Source organism: Chiloscyllium punctatum, chromosome 6 (assembly GCF_047496795.1).
Source record: "Chiloscyllium punctatum isolate Juve2018m chromosome 6, sChiPun1.3, whole genome shotgun sequence".
Classification (NCBI taxonomy): domain Eukaryota; kingdom Metazoa; phylum Chordata; class Chondrichthyes; order Orectolobiformes; family Hemiscylliidae; genus Chiloscyllium; species Chiloscyllium punctatum.
Genome location: NC_092744.1, coordinates 5,350,968 through 5,368,975, shown reverse-complemented (window position 1 = coordinate 5,368,975; position 18,008 = coordinate 5,350,968). Strand labels below are relative to the sequence as shown.

The 18,008-nt window shown below is 44.1% G+C and overlaps 1 protein-coding gene across 4 annotated transcripts in view; it reads right to left on the bottom strand.

Moving 5' to 3' along the window:
- dner (delta/notch-like EGF repeat containing) overlaps positions 1 to 18,008 on the bottom strand; it is a 293,020-nt gene that overhangs the window by 173,099 nt on the left and 101,913 nt on the right. For 3 of the 4 annotated variants that reach the window (XR_011960841.1, XM_072571949.1, XM_072571950.1), the window contains one exon: positions 11,554 to 12,006. Coding sequence is in view for 3 of the 4 variants with exons in the window: in XM_072571949.1 (XP_072428050.1) it covers positions 11,554 to 12,006 (453 nt within the window). In the remaining variant the exon portion in view is untranslated. Of the gene's footprint in view, positions 1 to 11,553; positions 12,007 to 15,671; positions 15,783 to 18,008 lie in introns of those variants that run through there. The other variant, XM_072571951.1, reaches the window with a different exon arrangement.

Below are 18,008 nucleotides of genomic sequence, written 5' to 3'. Positions count from 1 at the left end.
AGCAGGAGAATGGGGTTGAGAAATTTATCAGCCGTGATTGAATGGCAGAGCAGACTCAATGGGCTGAATGGCCTAATTTCTGCTCCTATGTCTTCTGGTCTTAATCATGCCAGTTTAATCCAAGCTGCTTTTCCAGTTTGGTTCCTATAGAAGTGAATCCCAGTGTTTTGCATTTTTTGTTTCCTAGTTTTTTTTCATACCTTATTAACAGTCATGGTACAGTAATTAATCTGGGCTTGCTTTTGCTGAGAGATAGAAAGGAGGTCTTGGCTCTCATCCACATTGTGGATAAATCTTCAGGTGTCAGCCTCGTCAGCGGGTGATCCTCAGGATTTTACAGTTTTACAGACGGATTGTGAAGAATGGTCACTGGACCCATAACGTTAGCCCTGCTTTCTCTCCACAGACGCTCCCTGGTCTGCTGAGTTTCTCCAGAAATTTCTGTTGGTGTTTTAGATTCCAGCGTCTGCACTTCTCTGTTTAATCTTGTCAAGGAGCTGTCTTCTTCAGATAGAAGGTAGACCAGAAGAGGTTGAGGGAAGAATGAGAGGAGGGTTCCCTAACACTCTGGCTGGAGAGCAGGATGCTGCTTTAATGTGATTCCCTGCCTGATCTACTTGGTGTCTGGTATTAGTCAACCCCCATCCCCAATTATCATTCTACACTTCTTCATCTGACTAACAAATCAAAGCCAAACTGCTGCTTCCAAATAAACATCTGAACATTCCTTGTGACTGCCTATATTTAGGTAACTTTGTAAAAATTAATTCACAGGACGTGGCTAAACCAGCCTTTATTGGCCAATCAAGAGTCAGCCATATGGGGTCGGGGGTCACATATAGGCCCAACCAGGTAAGGATGGCAGCTTCCTTCCCTGAAGAGCATTAGTGAACCAGATGGGCTTCCCCTGACAATCAGCAGGGCCATCATTAGACTCTTAGTTCCAGATTTGTCTTGAATTCAAATCCCACTATTTGCCACAGCAAAATTTGAACCTAGAACTTTCCTGGTTCCCTAGATTACTAGTCCAGTGATAATACCACTAGGCCATTGCCTCCCTTAGAAGTCTTAGCCCTCCAAAATCTAACTGTACTGTACTTCCTACTTGAGATAATGAAGGCTGGCCCTCCATCATTCAAGCACGGTCCAGATGTGGGTTTTAATGCAGGAAGTTACTGAGGAACTTGCTCAGAGATGTTAGGGCCCACCTCTGAAACAGGTGGGTTATGAACAAGTCTCCTGGCTCAGAGGGATGGGCACTACCACTGCATGAGTTCTATTATGGAACAGGTGGAAAGAAGCCCTGAACTGGGTTTAATTGGTCAGATGATGGCCTAAGGGCAGCTGGGTTAGCCCGCTATAATATGGGTGGGGTGGGGCTGCTGAGGCCTGGGCTGGAAGGTGATTGGCTACCCCCTGCCCTATTGTATGTGCCCAGCTGTCTCCAAATACACCAACTGGGGTGCCAGCTAGTTAACGCTTACCCCTTGTGCCTATTACACCTGAAATATCAGTGCGATGTGTTCAGTAATTTCTCATTTAACGTTGTTGCTGCATTCCCGAAAGAAGCAGCTTTAAATGAAACGACTTTGAGCAAATCAGATTTTCCCATAAGAACCAATGTAAAAGCTGAGGTTTGGTTCTGTAGGACCTTCCCATCAGAAAAAATATATTAAACATCCCAGTCTGCATTTCTAAATAGATTCCTACATTCCAATATTCATCACTAAAATAACTTGTAAGTCAAAATTAAAGCTTACACACAATTAAAGCTCACTCTGTCCACTCACATGCTGCACACCATTACTGCTCCTTACCACCTTATTGTGATTGAGGGCAAGGGAGAGAGGGGGGAGAGGGAAAGGGAGAGGGAAAGGGAGAGAGGGAGGGAAAGGGAGAGAGGGAGGGAAAGGGAGGGGGGAAAGGGAGAGGGAGTGATGGGAGAGGGAGAGGGAGAAGGAGTGATTGGAGAGGGAGTAGGAGAGGGAGAGGGGAGGGAAAGGGAGGGGGAAAGGGAGAGGGAGAGGCAGTGATGGGAGAGGGAGAAGGAGAGGAAGAGAAAGAGGGAGAGAAAGAGGGATGGAAGAGGGAGAGGGAGAGAGAGTGTTGGGAGAGGGAAAGGGAGAGAGAGAGGGAGTGATGGGAGTGGGAGAGGGAGTGATGGGAGTGGGAGAGGGAGTCATAGGAGAGGGAGAGGGAGTGATGGGAAAAGGAGGGGTAGAGGGAAAAGGAGAGCGAGAGGGACAGGGAGAGTGAGGGCAAAAGAGAGGGAGACGGAAAAGGAGAGGGAAAGGGAGGAAGCAGGGAGAGAAACTGAGCATGCAAAGTGGTAAGTTTTTAAATATTTGTTCACAGGTGTGAGCAGCTCCAGCCAGGCAAGCATTTATTACTCCATCCTAATTACCCAGAGGGCATTGCTGTGGGTCAGGAGTCACATCTACCCAGTCACACTGGGTAAGAAGGGCAGATTGCCATTCCTGAAGGGTATGAGTGAATCTGATGGGGTTTTCCCAATAATTACATGGCCATCGTGATAGGATTGTTATGTATTTGGAGAGGCAAGGATTGATTAGGGATAGTCAACATGGCTTTGTGCGTGGTAAATCATGTCTCACAAACTTGATTGAATCTTTTGACGTAGTAACCAAAAAGATTGATGAGGGCTGAGTGGTAGATGTTGTTTAAATGAGTTTTAATAAAACCTTAGATAAGGTTCCACTAATTAGTAAAGTTAGGTCACATGAGATTCAGGGAGAGTTAGCCAATTTAATACAAAATTTGCTTGATGGTAGGACACAGAGGGTAACAGTGGAACGAAAGCCTGAGACCAGTGGTGTCCCACAGGGATCGGCGCTGGGTCCACTGTTGTTTTTCATTTATATAAATGATGTGGATTAGAATATAGGATGCATGATTAGTAAGTTTGCAGATGACACCAAAATTGGTGGGATAGTCAACTGTAAAGAAGGTTATCTAAGATTGCAAAGAAATCTTGATCAATTGGGTCAATGGGCTGAAGAGCAGGAGATGGAGTTTAATTTGAATAAATGTGCGATATTGCAATTTGGGAAAACAAAGAAGGGGCACCGCATACATAGTTAATGGTAGTGCCCTGGATAATGTTGTCAAACAGAGAAACTTAGGGGTTCAGGTTCATTATTCTTTGATTGAAAAAGGACCTGAGGGGAAACTTTTACACACAGAGGGTGGTTCGTGTGTGGAATGAACTGCCAGAGGAAGTGGTGGCCGCAGGTATAGTTACAACATTTAAAAACATTTGGATGATTCCATGAACAGGAAAAGTTTAGAGGGAGATGGGCCAGACACAGGTGGCTGGGACCCATTTAGTTTGGGATTATGGTCAGAATGGACTGGTTGGATTGAAGGGTCTGTTTCTGTGCTGCATGACTCTATGAATTCAAATTTCACCATCTACCAGATGGTGAATCTAGAATCTGAACCCGTGTCCCAGGACATTAACCTGGTCCTTTGGACAGACTGGTGACAGGACCACAACAGCCACCTTCCTTCACCTGGGAGACAGCCTGGGAGAGCTGTTCTGGGTAGTGCTGGTTGGCAGTTTCCCAGAAACAAAAGGATAGAAAGTGAAAATCCTGGGACAACATCACACAAAAGTGCACCATGGTTTAACTCCCTTATCTCTGTGGTACTAAAGAAGAACTGAGGACTTTCTGTACCTTTGTAAACATTGGCAATACTTGTCAACTTCAGCACTAAGATTTGTTTTTATGTCAGCATTTGGCATTGAGACTGTTTATATAAACATTTAGAAATGTATTGACCCTTCACCTACTATGTAGATGAGAAACACACCAAGTGTCTAACATGGGAAGTGTTCTATCTCACACGCTCTGTGCTGTTATACAGGAGTGCAGGGATCTCACCATAAGCACGTACTAGACCCAATGCATGTACAGACAGCTCACTGAGGAACCCTTTCCAAAATCCCTTGGTGATTGGTCACATCATCCAACATGCAGGTTGTAGGGTCCTTAAAGAGGCGGCTTCCCCAAAATTGTCTTTAGTTCCTTTTCGCTCACTGCATGGCAGAGCTGGGTGGGAGAGGGGCGAGCTGTTAACAACATCACACTTTGGTTTCTCTGACCCCGCTACAGACTATGTCAGTTACCAAATCCATCCCTCCTGATGCAATACACTGGGTGGAGCTGTACTGATGCCCTGTGCCTGTTGCAAAATAGCCACAGGCATCAGACTTGTGTGAAACCATCATTTCATAGGCACCAGCTGACCAGGTTTTGACAGATAACCCAGTGCACATATCTTCACGTAGCAGCTTTCTTGTTGTCTCCCTCTAGTGAGGCTGACTCTCTGATAGAATCCCTGCCACACAGGAAGAGGCCTTTCAACCCATCAAGTCTGCACCGACCCTCCAAAAAGCATTCCAACCAGTCCCCAACCTATCCCTGTAAACCCTGCATTTCTCGTGGCCAATCCACCAAACCTATACATCCCTACAGTGTGGAAACAGGCCATTCAGCCCATCGAGTTCACAAAGACCCTCCAAAGAGCAGCCATCCTGACCCACGCCTTACCCTGTCCCTGTAACCCTGCATTTCCCCTGGCTAGTCCGTCTAGCCTGCATATCTCTGGACACTCTGGGGCAACTTACCATATCCAATCCACCCTAACCTGCACACCTTTTGGACTGTGGGAGGAAACCAGAGCACCCAGAGGAAGCCCACGCAGACACAGGGAGAATGCACAAACTCCACACAGACAGTCGCCTAAGGCTGGAATTGAACCTGGTCCCTAGCACTGTGAGGACAATATCAATACAAAAAGTATCTAAAAAGGAGTCTGGGTGTGTATTAAGTTGGAAGTGCAGCTCTGAGCACAGCACTTTAAGGAGATGTTTCTCAGTAGATCTACAGCATAGACCAATCAGAAAGCTCCCTTGACCCACGAGGTGAAATTACAAGGAGGGTTTAAGCAAATGACAAGCATGTTCTTTGGAAAATGAGTGTTTGAGGAATGGTTTGATGACAGTTTTCTGGAAGCTGAAAGGAACAGCTCGAGTAGATAGAGAGAAACTAGGTGTACAGATGTCAGAGTCAAAGTCAAGGAAACACAGTCTCAAAGGCAGAGGCAGGTGGTTTCCAGCCTTGACATTTTGATAGTTAAAGGGTGATGGAAGTTGGAATGCTCTTCAACAAACAGCAAGTGATGCCACATCAATTATTTATTGTAAGTTCCTCGCAGTTGAATGATTAAATGGATATGGGGCAAAGGTGAAATTGGGATGAGATCAGTCCTGATCTCCTGAATGTTAGAACAGACCTGAGGGATTTGAAAGGCCTAATTCTGTTCCCACGTTCCGAATTTATTCTGAACACAGTTCTCTATAACTGCAGGTCACAATCATGACTGTTCCTAAGTATTTTGATATTCAATTCTCATTTTCCCTTCGCCCTTTTATAAATGTGTTCTGAAATCCTAATGCGGTATAATATAATAATGCTGCCACTTAGCTTTCGCCTTGCTGACAAACTCTGGCAGGTCAGAGTGACACACAGTGACTGGAATGGTTTAAGGTTTGTATTTGCATAACTGCAGGCATTGTGAGTACTGACATGGCTCTCTAAGCCAATCAGAGATGGTATATATCTCTTTTCCATTCAGGACACTGCTGTATGGTAAAAGCAAAAACTGTGTTGTTATAGTTACTACATAGTTCAGTACTTTAGTCAGTGGGGAAATCTGAATACCTCTTGATGCCACAATGCAGAATCTTTTTCTAACTCTTAAATATTATGTTGCTCCATTGAACATTAATAAATCTGCTCAATATTCTGAATTAGAATATGATTTATGCTTATGTTTGAGAAATTCTCTGAATAGATAACAACAGAATAGTTCCTTTGTGCAGCAGGAAGATGTCATTGTTTTCTGACAGTGATAGAGTGTTCGGATTTGTAGGAAACACATGAGTTCCGAGAGCTAGCTAACCGGCTCAATGGCAGGAAGCAGAGGGTGATGTTTGAAGCTTGTTTCAGGGACTGGGGGAGGCCTGTGCTTCATGGAGTGTCACAGGGATTGGTGGTTGGACCCTAGTTATTTGTGATTTACATAAATGATCTAGATGTGAATGTACAAGGCATGTTTAGTAAACTTGCAAATGATAGAAAATTAGGAGGTATCGTTGATAGTGAGGAAGGTTATCAAAAATTACAGAGGGATCTTGATCAGATGGGGAACTGGGCTGAGGATTGGCAAATGTAGTTCAATACAGGTAAGGGTGAGGTGTTGCACTTTGGAAAGACAAACCAAGGTAGAACTTACACAGTAAATGGTAAGATCCTGAGGAGTGTTATGGACAAAGGGACCTGGGAGTACAAGTACATAGTTTGTTGAAAGCAGTGTCACAGGTAGATAGGGTGGTGAAGAAGGCATTTAGCATGCTGGCCTTCATTGGTCAAGGTATTGAGTCTAGAAATTGGGACGTTATGTTACAGTTGTTGGTGAGGTCGCTCTTGGAGTATTGTGTCTGGTTTTAATCACCCTGTATAAGAAAGACATAGTTAAACAGGAAAGAGTGTGAAGGAGATTTATGAGGATATTGCCAGGATTAGTAGGTCTGAGTTATAGGGAGAAGTTGGCCAGGATAGCACTTTATTCATTGGAGCGTAGGAGAATGAGGGGTGACCTTTCTGAGATGTAAAAAATAATGAGGGGCATAGATAAGATAACTGCATATAGTCTCTTTCCCGGTGATGGGGAATTGAAATCTAGAGGGCATTATTTTAAGGTGAGAGGGGAAGGATTTAAGAAGGAGCTGTAGGGCAACTTCTTCACTCAGAGAGTGATGCGGATATGGAATGGGCTGCCAGAGAAAGTAGTTGAGGTTGGTATTATAGCAACATTAAAAAAAACATTTGGATCAGTGCATGGATGGGAAGGGTTTCGAGGGATATGTGGGCAGTTGGAGTGAGATGACTGGGCACCATGAGCAACGTGGACCAGTTTGAGGTGAAGGGCCTGTTTCCATGGCTCTATGCCTCAATGACATACACTGGCTCTCTTTTGTCTAACTTGCTGACTAGCTCCTCAAAGAATTATAAGAGATTTATCAGGTATGACCTCTCCTTGATTAAGGAGGTAAAAACAATGACTGCAGATGCTGGAAAGCAAATACTGAATTAGTGGTGCTGGAAGAGCACAGCAGTTCAGGCAGCATCCAACGAGCAGCGAAATCGACGTTTCGGGCAAAAGCCCTTCATCAGGAATGAGCCATGCTGACTCATCCCTATTTTACCATGCACTTCCAAGTACTCTGCAATCTCATCCTTAATAATAAACTCTAAAATGTTACCGACAACTGAGGTCAGGCTAACCAGCCTATCGTTTCCTGTCTTCTGCCTCCCTCCTTTCTTAAACAGGGGGGTTACATTAACCAGTTTGCAGTCTCCAGGACCCTCCCTGACTCATGATTCCTGAAAGATCACCACCAATGCCTCTACAACCTCCTCAGCTATCTCCTTCAGAGCCCTGGGGTGTAGTCCATGGACCAGATGGGGTTTATCCACCTTCAGACCTTTCAGCTTCCCATCATTCCCCTCACCTCCACCCGAGGCTCTCTTGAAGTTCTGGTTTTGGTTCCTTTTTCTTTCAATGGGATCCTCATCCTAAATTGGCTGCGATCCTATTGCATGGCGGAGCAGGCTCATGGGGCCAAATGGCCTTACTGCTGTTCCTGTTTCTGATGGCTGTGTGGTTTTATGGTCAAACGCCACCCAATTGATGGGGTTGTCCTCCTAATGATTTGAGAAGACTGTAAGAGAGGCTCTGAGAGAGTAAGAGAGTAATAGACTTTATGCTGTAGAAATGGGAGATGCAGGGGTGTGGGGTCAGGAAGATAGATGCAGCCTGGCTTGAATAATTAGGGATAGGGACAGATCAGAGGGTGAGGGAGGTCCAGTGGGGAATGATCTTGATGGGATGGGGGTTGGGGGTATGGAAGCTCCTGGGCTGATCTATCACATGGAGGGACCTGACTGAGTTCTGGCAGCTGCTCATGCGTTTTCCTCTTGGTATCTGCACCTATCCCAATAGCTTTCCTGATCTTCTTGCACCTTCTGGAGCTCCTAAGGTCCAGCAGAGCCAACTTGGAATGTCAAAGAAATGTGAGACTGCATTTTCATTAAAATATTTAGATGAGATAGCCTGGGCCAATGGGAGCACTCGTACTTATTCAGCCTCAGTTAAAACAGGGTAAAAACAAGGCCTGCAGATGCTGGAAACCAGACTCTAGATTAGTGTAGTGCTGGAAAAGCACAGCAGGTCAGGCAGCATCTGAGGAGCAGGAAAATCGACGTTTTGGGCAAAAGCCCTTCATCAGGAATACCTGCTCCTTGGATGCTGCCTGACCTGCTGTGCTTTTCCAGCACCACTCTAATCTAGACTCAGTTAAAACAGGAAGAGGCTAGAATTCCTACAGTGCGGTAACTGGCCCTCCCCAAGAGTAAGCCACCCAGACCCATTCCCCTAACCTACACACCATGGGCAGCTTAGCACAGAAAATCCACCCTAGCCTGCACATCCTTGGACTGTGGGAGGAAATCCACACAGACAGTCACCCAAGGCTGGAATTGAACCTGGGACCCTGGTGCTGTGAGGCAGTAGTGCTAACCACTGAGCCACCGTGCTACAAATGTTTAGGTTGGGTTGTGTTCAGGTTTGACATTTTAACATTTTTATACTCCCAGTTGACCCAAACTTTTGATTGAGAAAGGTTAAGATTCCTCTCCTTGTTTTCAAATTTTAATTTTGATTGGGTGGAACCACACAGTATAGAAGAGGTCCTTCGGCCCATTGAGTCTGTACTGTCAAAGGTACATTGCTGCCTACACTAGTCCCATTTTCCCTCACTAGGCCCACAGCCTTGAATGCTCTGACACCACAAGTGTACATCCAAGTACTTTTCAAAGCTTGAGGGGTTTGCTCCCTCAACTCCCTCACCACCCCCGAGTGAAAAAAGTTCCCACAAGTCTAAATCTCCTGCCTGTCACCATAAATTGGTATTGATGTTGTGACTAAAGGGAACAGCTGCTTCATCTCCTGTCCATGTCCCTCCTAATCTCCCTCTCTCTGCTCCAAGCTTATCCAGTCTCTCTCCAATTCATCCTCACACTCTCACGCTCCCATTCAAGAGGACGCTTTTTCAGAAGTTTCTTTTAAATTACCTACTTTTGTAATGAAAAATAATGTTACCCTGATTGCTTGAATAGCTCAGAATATTGCTCCAATAAGTGTTTTTTATGGAATGGTTGGCTAACGTGATGTCACTATTTAGGGAAGGTAGTAAGGACACGCCAGGGAACTATAGACCGGTGAGCCTGACCTCGGTGGTGGGCAAGTTGTTGGAGTGAATCCTGAGGGACAGGATGTACATGTATTTGGAAAGGCAAGGACTGATTAGGGATAGTCAACATGGCCTTGTGTGTGGGAAAACATGTCTCACAAACTTGATTGAGTTTTTTGAAGAAGTAACAAAGAAGATTGATGAGGGCAGAGCAGTAGATGTGATCTATATGGACTTCAGTAAGGCGTTCGACAAGATTCCCCATGGGATATTGGTGAGCAAGGTTAGATCTCATGTAATACAGGGAGAATTCGCCATTTGGAATCAGGACTGGCTCAAAGGTAGAAGACAGAGGGTGGTGGTGGAGGGTTGTTTTTCAGACTGGAGGCCTGTAACCAGTGGACTGCCACAAGGATCAGTGTTGGGTCCTCTACTTTTTGTCATTTACATAAATGATTTGGATGCGAGCATAAGAGGTACAGTTAGTAAGTTTGCAGATGACACCAAAATTGGAGGTGTAGTGGACAGCGAAGAGGGTTACCTCAGATTATAACAGGATCTGTACCAGATGGGCCAATGGGCTGAGTCTTGGCAGATGGAGTTTAATTCAGATAAATATGAGGTGCTGCATTTTGGGAAAGCAAATCTTAGCAGGACTTATACATTTAATGGTAAGGTCCTAGGAAGTGTTGCTGAACAAAGAGACCTTGGAGTGCAGGTTCATAGCTCCTTGAAAGTGGAGTCGCAGGTAGATAGGATAGTGAAGAAGGTGTTTGGTATGCTTTCCTTTATTGGTCAGAGTATTGAGTACAGGAGTTGGGAGGTCATGTTCCAGCTGTACAGGACATTGGTTAGGGAATTTTTAGAATATTGTGTGCAATTCTAGTCTCCTTCCTATCAGAAAGATGTTGTGAAACTTGAAAGGGTTCAGAAAAGATATACAAGGATGTTGCCATGTTTGGAGGATTTGAGATATCGGGAGAGGCTGAACAGGCTGGGGCTGTTTTCCCTGGAGCGTCGGAGGCTGAGGGGTGACCTGATAGAGGTTTATAAAATCATGAGGGACATGGATAGGGTAAATAGGCAAAGTCTTTTCCCTGGGGGAGTCCAGAACTAGAGGGGATAGTTTTAGGTTGAGAGGGGAAAGATATAAAAAAGACCGAAGGGTCAACTTTTTCACAAAGAGGGTGGTACATGTATGGAATGAACTGCCAAGGGAAGTGGTGGAGGTTAGTACAATTACTACATTTAAAAGGCATTTGGATGGGTATGTGAAAAGGAAGGGTTTGGAGGGATATGAGTCAGGTGCTAGCAGGTGGGACTAGATTGGGTTGGGATATCTGGTTGGCATGGACAGGTTGGACCGAAGGGTCTGTTTCCATCTATGACTCTATGACTCTATGAATGTATACTTACATGGAAGTGAGGGAGAGATCAAGATCAATGACTGAAACATGTTTAGCAGCAACGGATGTTATCAAATCCACTGGGACCTGTTTTGGTAAAGAGGGCCATTGTAGAGGCATGTTCCAACTGAGGTAGTAGGAGGAGGTGAGAGCCTGGTAATATTATCACCAGACTGTTCATCTAAAGGTACAGGTAATATTCCTGGGAGCTGAGTTCCTATCCCATCATGGCAGATGTTGGAATTTGAATTGAACAAAATATCAGGTATTAAGAGTTTAATGATGAACTTGAATCGTTTGTTGATTGTCAGGGAAAACCCCAACTAACATCCATTAGGGAAGGAAGCTGCCATCCTTACCTGGTCTGGCCTATATGTGACTCCAGACCCACAGCAATGGGATTAGTTCTTACCTGCCCTCTGGGTAATTCGGGATGGGCAATACATGCAGGTCCAGCCCTCATGCTGTGAATGAATTTTTTTAAATCCCAGGGGGGCATTGAAGAGTTTATTTGGATAGAAATGGCGTGCAGGGAAAAGGCAGGAGATTGGCACTGGGTAACAGAATAGGTGCAGGCACAATGGATGGATTGGCCTCCTTGCCACAATACCAAATCTGTGCAGGTGCCATTATCCTCTCAGGGCAGCAGGTACACTGAGATCTGAGAGGCCGAATGGCCTTGGATAAAAATCCCTCAAACTCACTGACTCTAGAGAGAGGAGCACTCCAGCACCAAGCAACCAGGAGAAATAACTCTGACAGAACTGAGGGTAAAGATGGACTGAGTGTAACAGTTGGGTTTCTTACCTCTTTGACGTCCCATGTTAGGTTTACAATTTTGTGTCCGGGTTCCGGCTGCCATGGCGACAGCGTGACGACTGTTTGCTGCAAGGACAAGGGTGAGGGTGAGGGTGAGGGTGAGGGTGAGGGTGAGGGTGATGAGGAGTATGAGGGTTTGGGCAAAGATGAGGATGAGGGTGAAGGCGATGAGGAGGATGAGAGCAAGGATGAGGATGAGGATGAGGGTGAGGTTGAGGGTGAGGACAATGGTGAGGTTGTGTTGGACGACAAAGACGTTGCAGCTGGCTGGGGTTGCCATGGCAGCGTTGATTCCGCCCAGGCCGGGGTCAAAGTGCTTGTCAGAGGTTGATCACACGTATCACCCTGATAACCTTCTTCACAAACACAAACATAGCCATTGTCAGAGCTGCTGCAGTTGCCATGGTGACAGGGGTTGCTTGCACAGTTGTCTACTTGATCCTGGAAGAAAAAGGAAAGCAATTTTATTCTGCTGGAGCTAGACTGCTGGCCAACACAATTTCTGAAAATCCCTTGGGTTGCACTTATTGGTTTTCAGCTTCTGTCAGCTCACAGGAAACGTCTTGTGAGCGACACGGTGTTCCCTGATAAAAAAGGAAGGGAAGTGACATGTTCCTTTAACACCTTTCTATAACAATTCACCCAGAACCACCAGGAAGCCCTTCCAGAAATAATATTTGTCTTTAGTTTTTCATTTCTTCTTGAAAAATTATGCATCATCACTTGCTAATCCGAACCCCATCTCCCACCCCCATTGTAAACACCTTCCTCTCCATAATGCAGTGCTTTAGTCAGGTCAAAACACTACCTTATTACACCATCCAATATGGAAAAGAGAATAGTGAAGGTAGGCTGTTAAATGAAGGGATGCTACCATATCCAGGGTTGAATCATAGAATCTCTATAGTGTGGAAACAGGCTATTCAGCTCACACCAATCCTCTGAAGAGTATCCTACCCAGACCGACTCCCCTACCCCATCCCGGCATTTAGCATGGCTAATCCACCTAGCCTACACATCTTTGGACTGTAGGAGGAAACCTACGCAGGCACAGTGAGGACTCAGGTAAACCTCACGCACACAGTAACCTGAGGGTAGAACCGAACCCACATCCCTGGTGCTGTGCTAACCACTGAGTCACTGTGCTAGCCCTTATTGACTAAGCCTTCTGTAATGCAGTTGGAAGTGCACAATGTTAAAAACATTTTGAAAAGGAAAATTGTGTGATATATTTTAATCAATGTCAAATTTTGCAAAACCAGTGATGTCTACATACTTTGATGTTACACAATAACCCTTATAAGTAAATGGGTATAATGTGAGCACAATTACTCAGTATGTACGGGACTGATTCAAGGTCCTGCAAGTGTGAGGGTATTTGTTTTAACCTCCCACCCCATGTGGTAGAAAATTTATAATTTCTGCACAGTATCCTCTCAGGTAAAGTGTGACGGTTGGAATCAGTGATTCAATTTGTGCCCCCCCATGTTCAGTTTACATGAGCAAGACAGCATGGGTAACCATATAAATTTGTTTGGAGAGGTTTGAGAAACACTGTGTTCCTGAGGCTCATGCTGTTTATATGCAGTTGGGCTTTTGATGGAGAGTGTATGATTCTGTTGCTTGGCAATGATTCAACACAGCCTGATGTTCAAGACCAAGGGATGTTCTAAACCCAGCACTATCTCCACATCATGGGTGCTGGGTCTCGTATGGCCTTTTGTACTGGAGACAGATAGCTACTGTGACATTTTTGCTGAACTATTTTATGGGTGGCTCAGTGGTTAGCACTGCTGCCTCACAGTAGCAGGAACCTGGGTTCAATTCTACCCTTGAGTGACTGTCTGTGTGGAGTTTGCACATTCTCCTCATGTCTGCATGGGCTTCCTTCTGCAGTCCAAAGATGTGCAGTTTAAATGGGATTGGCCATACTAACAAGCCCATGGTGTCCAAGCCAGTTGGGTTAGCTGTGGGGAAATGTAGGTTGGGTCTGGTGGGATGCTCAATGGAGGGTTGCTGTGGACTCAATGGGCCGAATGGCTTGCTTCTACACTGTAGGGATTCTATGAAATTACAAGCTATTATTTTCAGGAGATAAAATCCATGGCAAGTTTTATGTATAAATTGTACATTCTTTATGGAAGCAGTGGGTGGGATTTGTCGGTTTTTCATTCTATATTATCTGAAGCTTTTGAGTATTTTACATGAACGATGCTGTCCGTTAAACAATGCTGTAGACCAAGCCAATTTATTTGGTTGAAGAACACGGAATGATTGGAGGAACAATCCGAGTCAGAGGGTGTTGAACAGTGTACTGCTGCAGTGACATACTGCACTGTAGGGAATACCAAGAGACAAACATATCAATATCCAAACAGGAACAAGAATAGGCTATGTAGTGTCTCCAGGCTGCTCTGCCATTCATTGAAATCGTGGCTGGTCTAATTGTAACTTTAAATGCACATTCCCCCCTCCCCCAATAACCTTTCACACCATTGCTTAACAAGAAATCTATCTACCTCGGCTTTAATCTACTTAGGGTGGCACCATATTTCAGTGCAGCACAATGGCTCAAGGGCAGCACAATGGCTCAGTGGTTATTGCTACACCCTCACAGCACCAGGGACCCAGGTTCAATTCCAGCCTCGGGTTACTGTCAGTGTGGAGTTTGCACGTTCTCCCCATGTCTGTGTGAGTTTCCTCCCACAGGCCAGGTGAATTGGCCGTGCTCAATTGCTCACAGTGTTAGGTGCATCAGTCAGGGGTAAATATAGGGGAATGAATTTGGGTGGGTTACTCTTTGTTGGGCCGAAAGGCCTGTTTCCACACTGTAGGGGATCTAATTTTAATAATACTCCAGGACTCTGCTTCCATCATCTGTTCAGGAAGAGAGTTCTGAAAACCCATTTTTTTTGACAGAAGAAAAGAAAATCACTTCTTTAGAATGTGACTCTTGATTTTTAAACACTGACTGCTGCATCTAGATTCTCCTACAAGAGGAAACATCTACTCTACATCTACCTTGTCAGGAGCCCTTGGAATCTATATATATATCAATCAAGTTGTCTCTTACTAAACATAGAATGTAGAACATTCCAGCGCAGTACAGGCCCTTCGGCCCTTGATGTTGCACCGACCTGTGGAACCAATCTGAAGCCCATCTAACTTACGCTATTCCATTCTTGTCCATATGCCTATCCAATCACCATTTAAATGTCCATACATTAGGCAAGACTGCAACTGTTGCAGGCAGAGTGTTTTACACCCCTACTCTCTAACCTCCAGGGGAGACGAGGCAGGAAGATCCAACCCTCCTCATAAGACAACTCAACGAGGTCAGTCATGTGGACCTCATTGAACTGAGTTCCCTGGTTGGGGCTGTTAGTCTGGTTCCATTAGGGAGCCCTGGCTGACAGATAGAAACAGGAGTATCAGGGGTTCTATTCATTCTGAGAGCTGCCTCTGAGGGAGCTGGATCAGTGTCCAGGACTCTCTGTCTCTAAAAAAGGGGTGATTTGATGATGCGATACCAGCCTCTGTGGAGTTATTTCACTGTTCAGTTCAAATGCGATGCAGATACATCAGAACTTAAAACACAAAGGAGAACATAAGTGAAAGAATAAAAACATAGAATGTTTTTTCTTTAGCTTGTTCTGAAGCAGGTGTAGGCTTTCCAAATTTGTGTTAATACACTCAGTCTTGTTACCTGTTAATGCTAAATACTTTCCAATACATAATATGCTCCAGTCAGTAATATTTAACAATACAGATCAAGATTAGAGAAAACCAATCTTCATTTAGAGCAAGCACATTATCATGGCTAAAATATAATACTTTCGGCTTCTATTATTTATTGGTAACATGATAATCCTCGAAATACCTTTAGGGATGTACAAGTCAGCACCATATTTATCAATTACTGTAGACTGGGTTTTGATATTAAATGTCACTCACTTTTACATCAGGCTGATAAACTTGTAAGATATTATTTTAAACTTAAATATTATAGAACACTGTGCTCCCAAGCAAAACAATTCTATTCAGGGATTTGATCCAGGATAAATTAATGTTTAACTTCCTTTTGCTTTATTTTGCCATTTTCTTACTCTGTCTCTCAAATTAATTACGTTGTGCTTTTGTTCTCCATCTTCATTTCTGTCATTGTGTTTCTTTTGGACTCGTGTTCGCTCACTTTCCAGCATTTTGTGCCATCGTTCCTCCCATTATTTCTCTTCCATTCTCTCTCTCTGCCCCGCACACTCTTTGCAGATTTTATTACAGATCCAATTACAGCAAATTAATATTACTGGTGAAGCAAGGTCACTCTGATGTGGTTGCCATGGAGCAGGGTAGCAGTTGTAATAGCTAAACAAAATACTGGAGATTTTGTTCATTTGCACAATGGGTCATTAAACAGTGAGATAAAGCCGAGAGCTCATTTCACTCACAGTATCTTGCCATTTATTGCAGAATGTTGGTGAGCTGAGCTCCATTAGAAGTCACTCTTACAAAGCAAGGTCATCTGTGTGATTCTGCTGTCTGATATTGCTGTGGCAACCGTCACATGGAGTGCAGAGCTACACTACCCTGAAGTAAATCTCTTGCGTTAACGCTGCACTTTCCAAAGGGAAATCAGGCAAGAAATAATGGCTTTCCTTTATAAATTATACACCTTGGCTGAAATCCATACGCCGTAAATTACAAGTTTACGTTGTGTTGCACAGTTATTGCTGAACCCACTTCTTAAGCCAATTACTCCACCTGATAATGCCAGTCACAATGTTCTGAGATGCATTTTAAATCTCTTCTAATAATTATTATAATTCTGACAAGCAACTTAGCCTTTTACAGGCTCAATATTTTAAATAGGTGCCACATTATTTTGGAAGAAGATTACATTTAATCTCTCAAAATCACAGTCCTTTTGAATCATATTTGGACCATTGTAAGGAGCTGAGATTTATTTGAAAGGAAGCATTTCTAAAAGAGCTATGTAAGTGCTTCCCAGCTTCATCTCATGCTTCCTTCAACATTTCATAGCTCTCTCAGCACAGGTCAGGTTTGAACAATGAAGTGTGTGCACACAAGGACCTGATATCTTTCCCCCAGTCAATCTGCTCGGAGATAGTATGACACATCTCTGATCCAGATGGGGTTTGAAGTCTGACCTCCTGGTCGAGAGGTAGGATGATAGCACTGCACCATGAACATACAACCTCCTGATCTGATGACTATATCGACAGTGTGCTAACAGACCTTGTGTTTGTCATAAGCATCTGCAGTTTGGAGTCTTTTTAAAAATTCATTCACAGAATATGGGCATCACTTTTTTATTGCCTCTGCCCCCTCCCACCAGATTGCAGTTGAGACTCAACCACATTGCTGTGGGTCTGGAGTCATGTGTACCCCAGTTGGCAGTTTCCTTCCCTAAAGTGCAGAGCAGATGGGGTTTTTCCTGACAATGGTTTCATTGTCATCATTAGACTCTTAATTCCAGATTTTTAAAAATTGAATTCAAATTCCACCATAATGGGATTCGAACCTGGCTCCCCAGAGCAATACCTGGGTTGCTGGATTAATAGCTTTGAAATCGACGTTTTGGGCAAAAGCCCTCGAAATGTCGATTTCGAAGCTCCTTGGATGCTGCCTGAACTGCTGTGCTCTTCCAGCACCACTAATCCAGAATCTGGTTTCCAGCATCTGCAGTCATTGTTTTTACCTGCTGGATGAATAGTCCAATGCTAATAGTACCAAGCCATCTTCATCCCTTAAGTCTATGGCCTTCACTTTCAAAGTCCTTGTAAGACCTTCTCCCTGCTCTCTCCCCCACACTCTCTCCTGGACCTTTCTGTTTGTGACCATTTGCCTTTTGGAATTGGTAATGTTATAAATCACAATTTGTCAGGTATTTGTATTAAAATTTATGAATGTTTTGGATGTTTATATAATTTAGATCTGTTTGTTTTTCAGGTGTCTACTTGGCAATTTATTAAAATGTGTAGGATGAGGATGGAGTTAAGCCCAGATTTACAAAGGTGACACCAGGGCTTCAGGGGCTAATCTATGTTTAAAATTAGGCCTTTATTCTTTAGAATTTGGAAGGTTAAGGGATGAGGTCTTCAGGATATTGACAGATAGATTAAAAATAAATTATTCTCACTGGTTGAAGATCCTAGAACCAGGAATATAGTTGAGGCCAGGCCATAAGATATTAGAAAGCACTTCTCCACACACAGGGTAGTGAAGGTCTGGACTCTCTTGTGAAACAGCAGTTGATGCTAATTCAGCCGTTACATTAAAGTCTGATGTGGCAGTGCCAGTGTTGAACTGGGCTGGACAAAGTTAAAAATCACACAACACCAGGTTATAGTCCAACAGGGTTTATTTGGAAGCACTAGTTTTCGGAGCGCTGTGATAGACAATCTGAGATAGACAAACTTTTA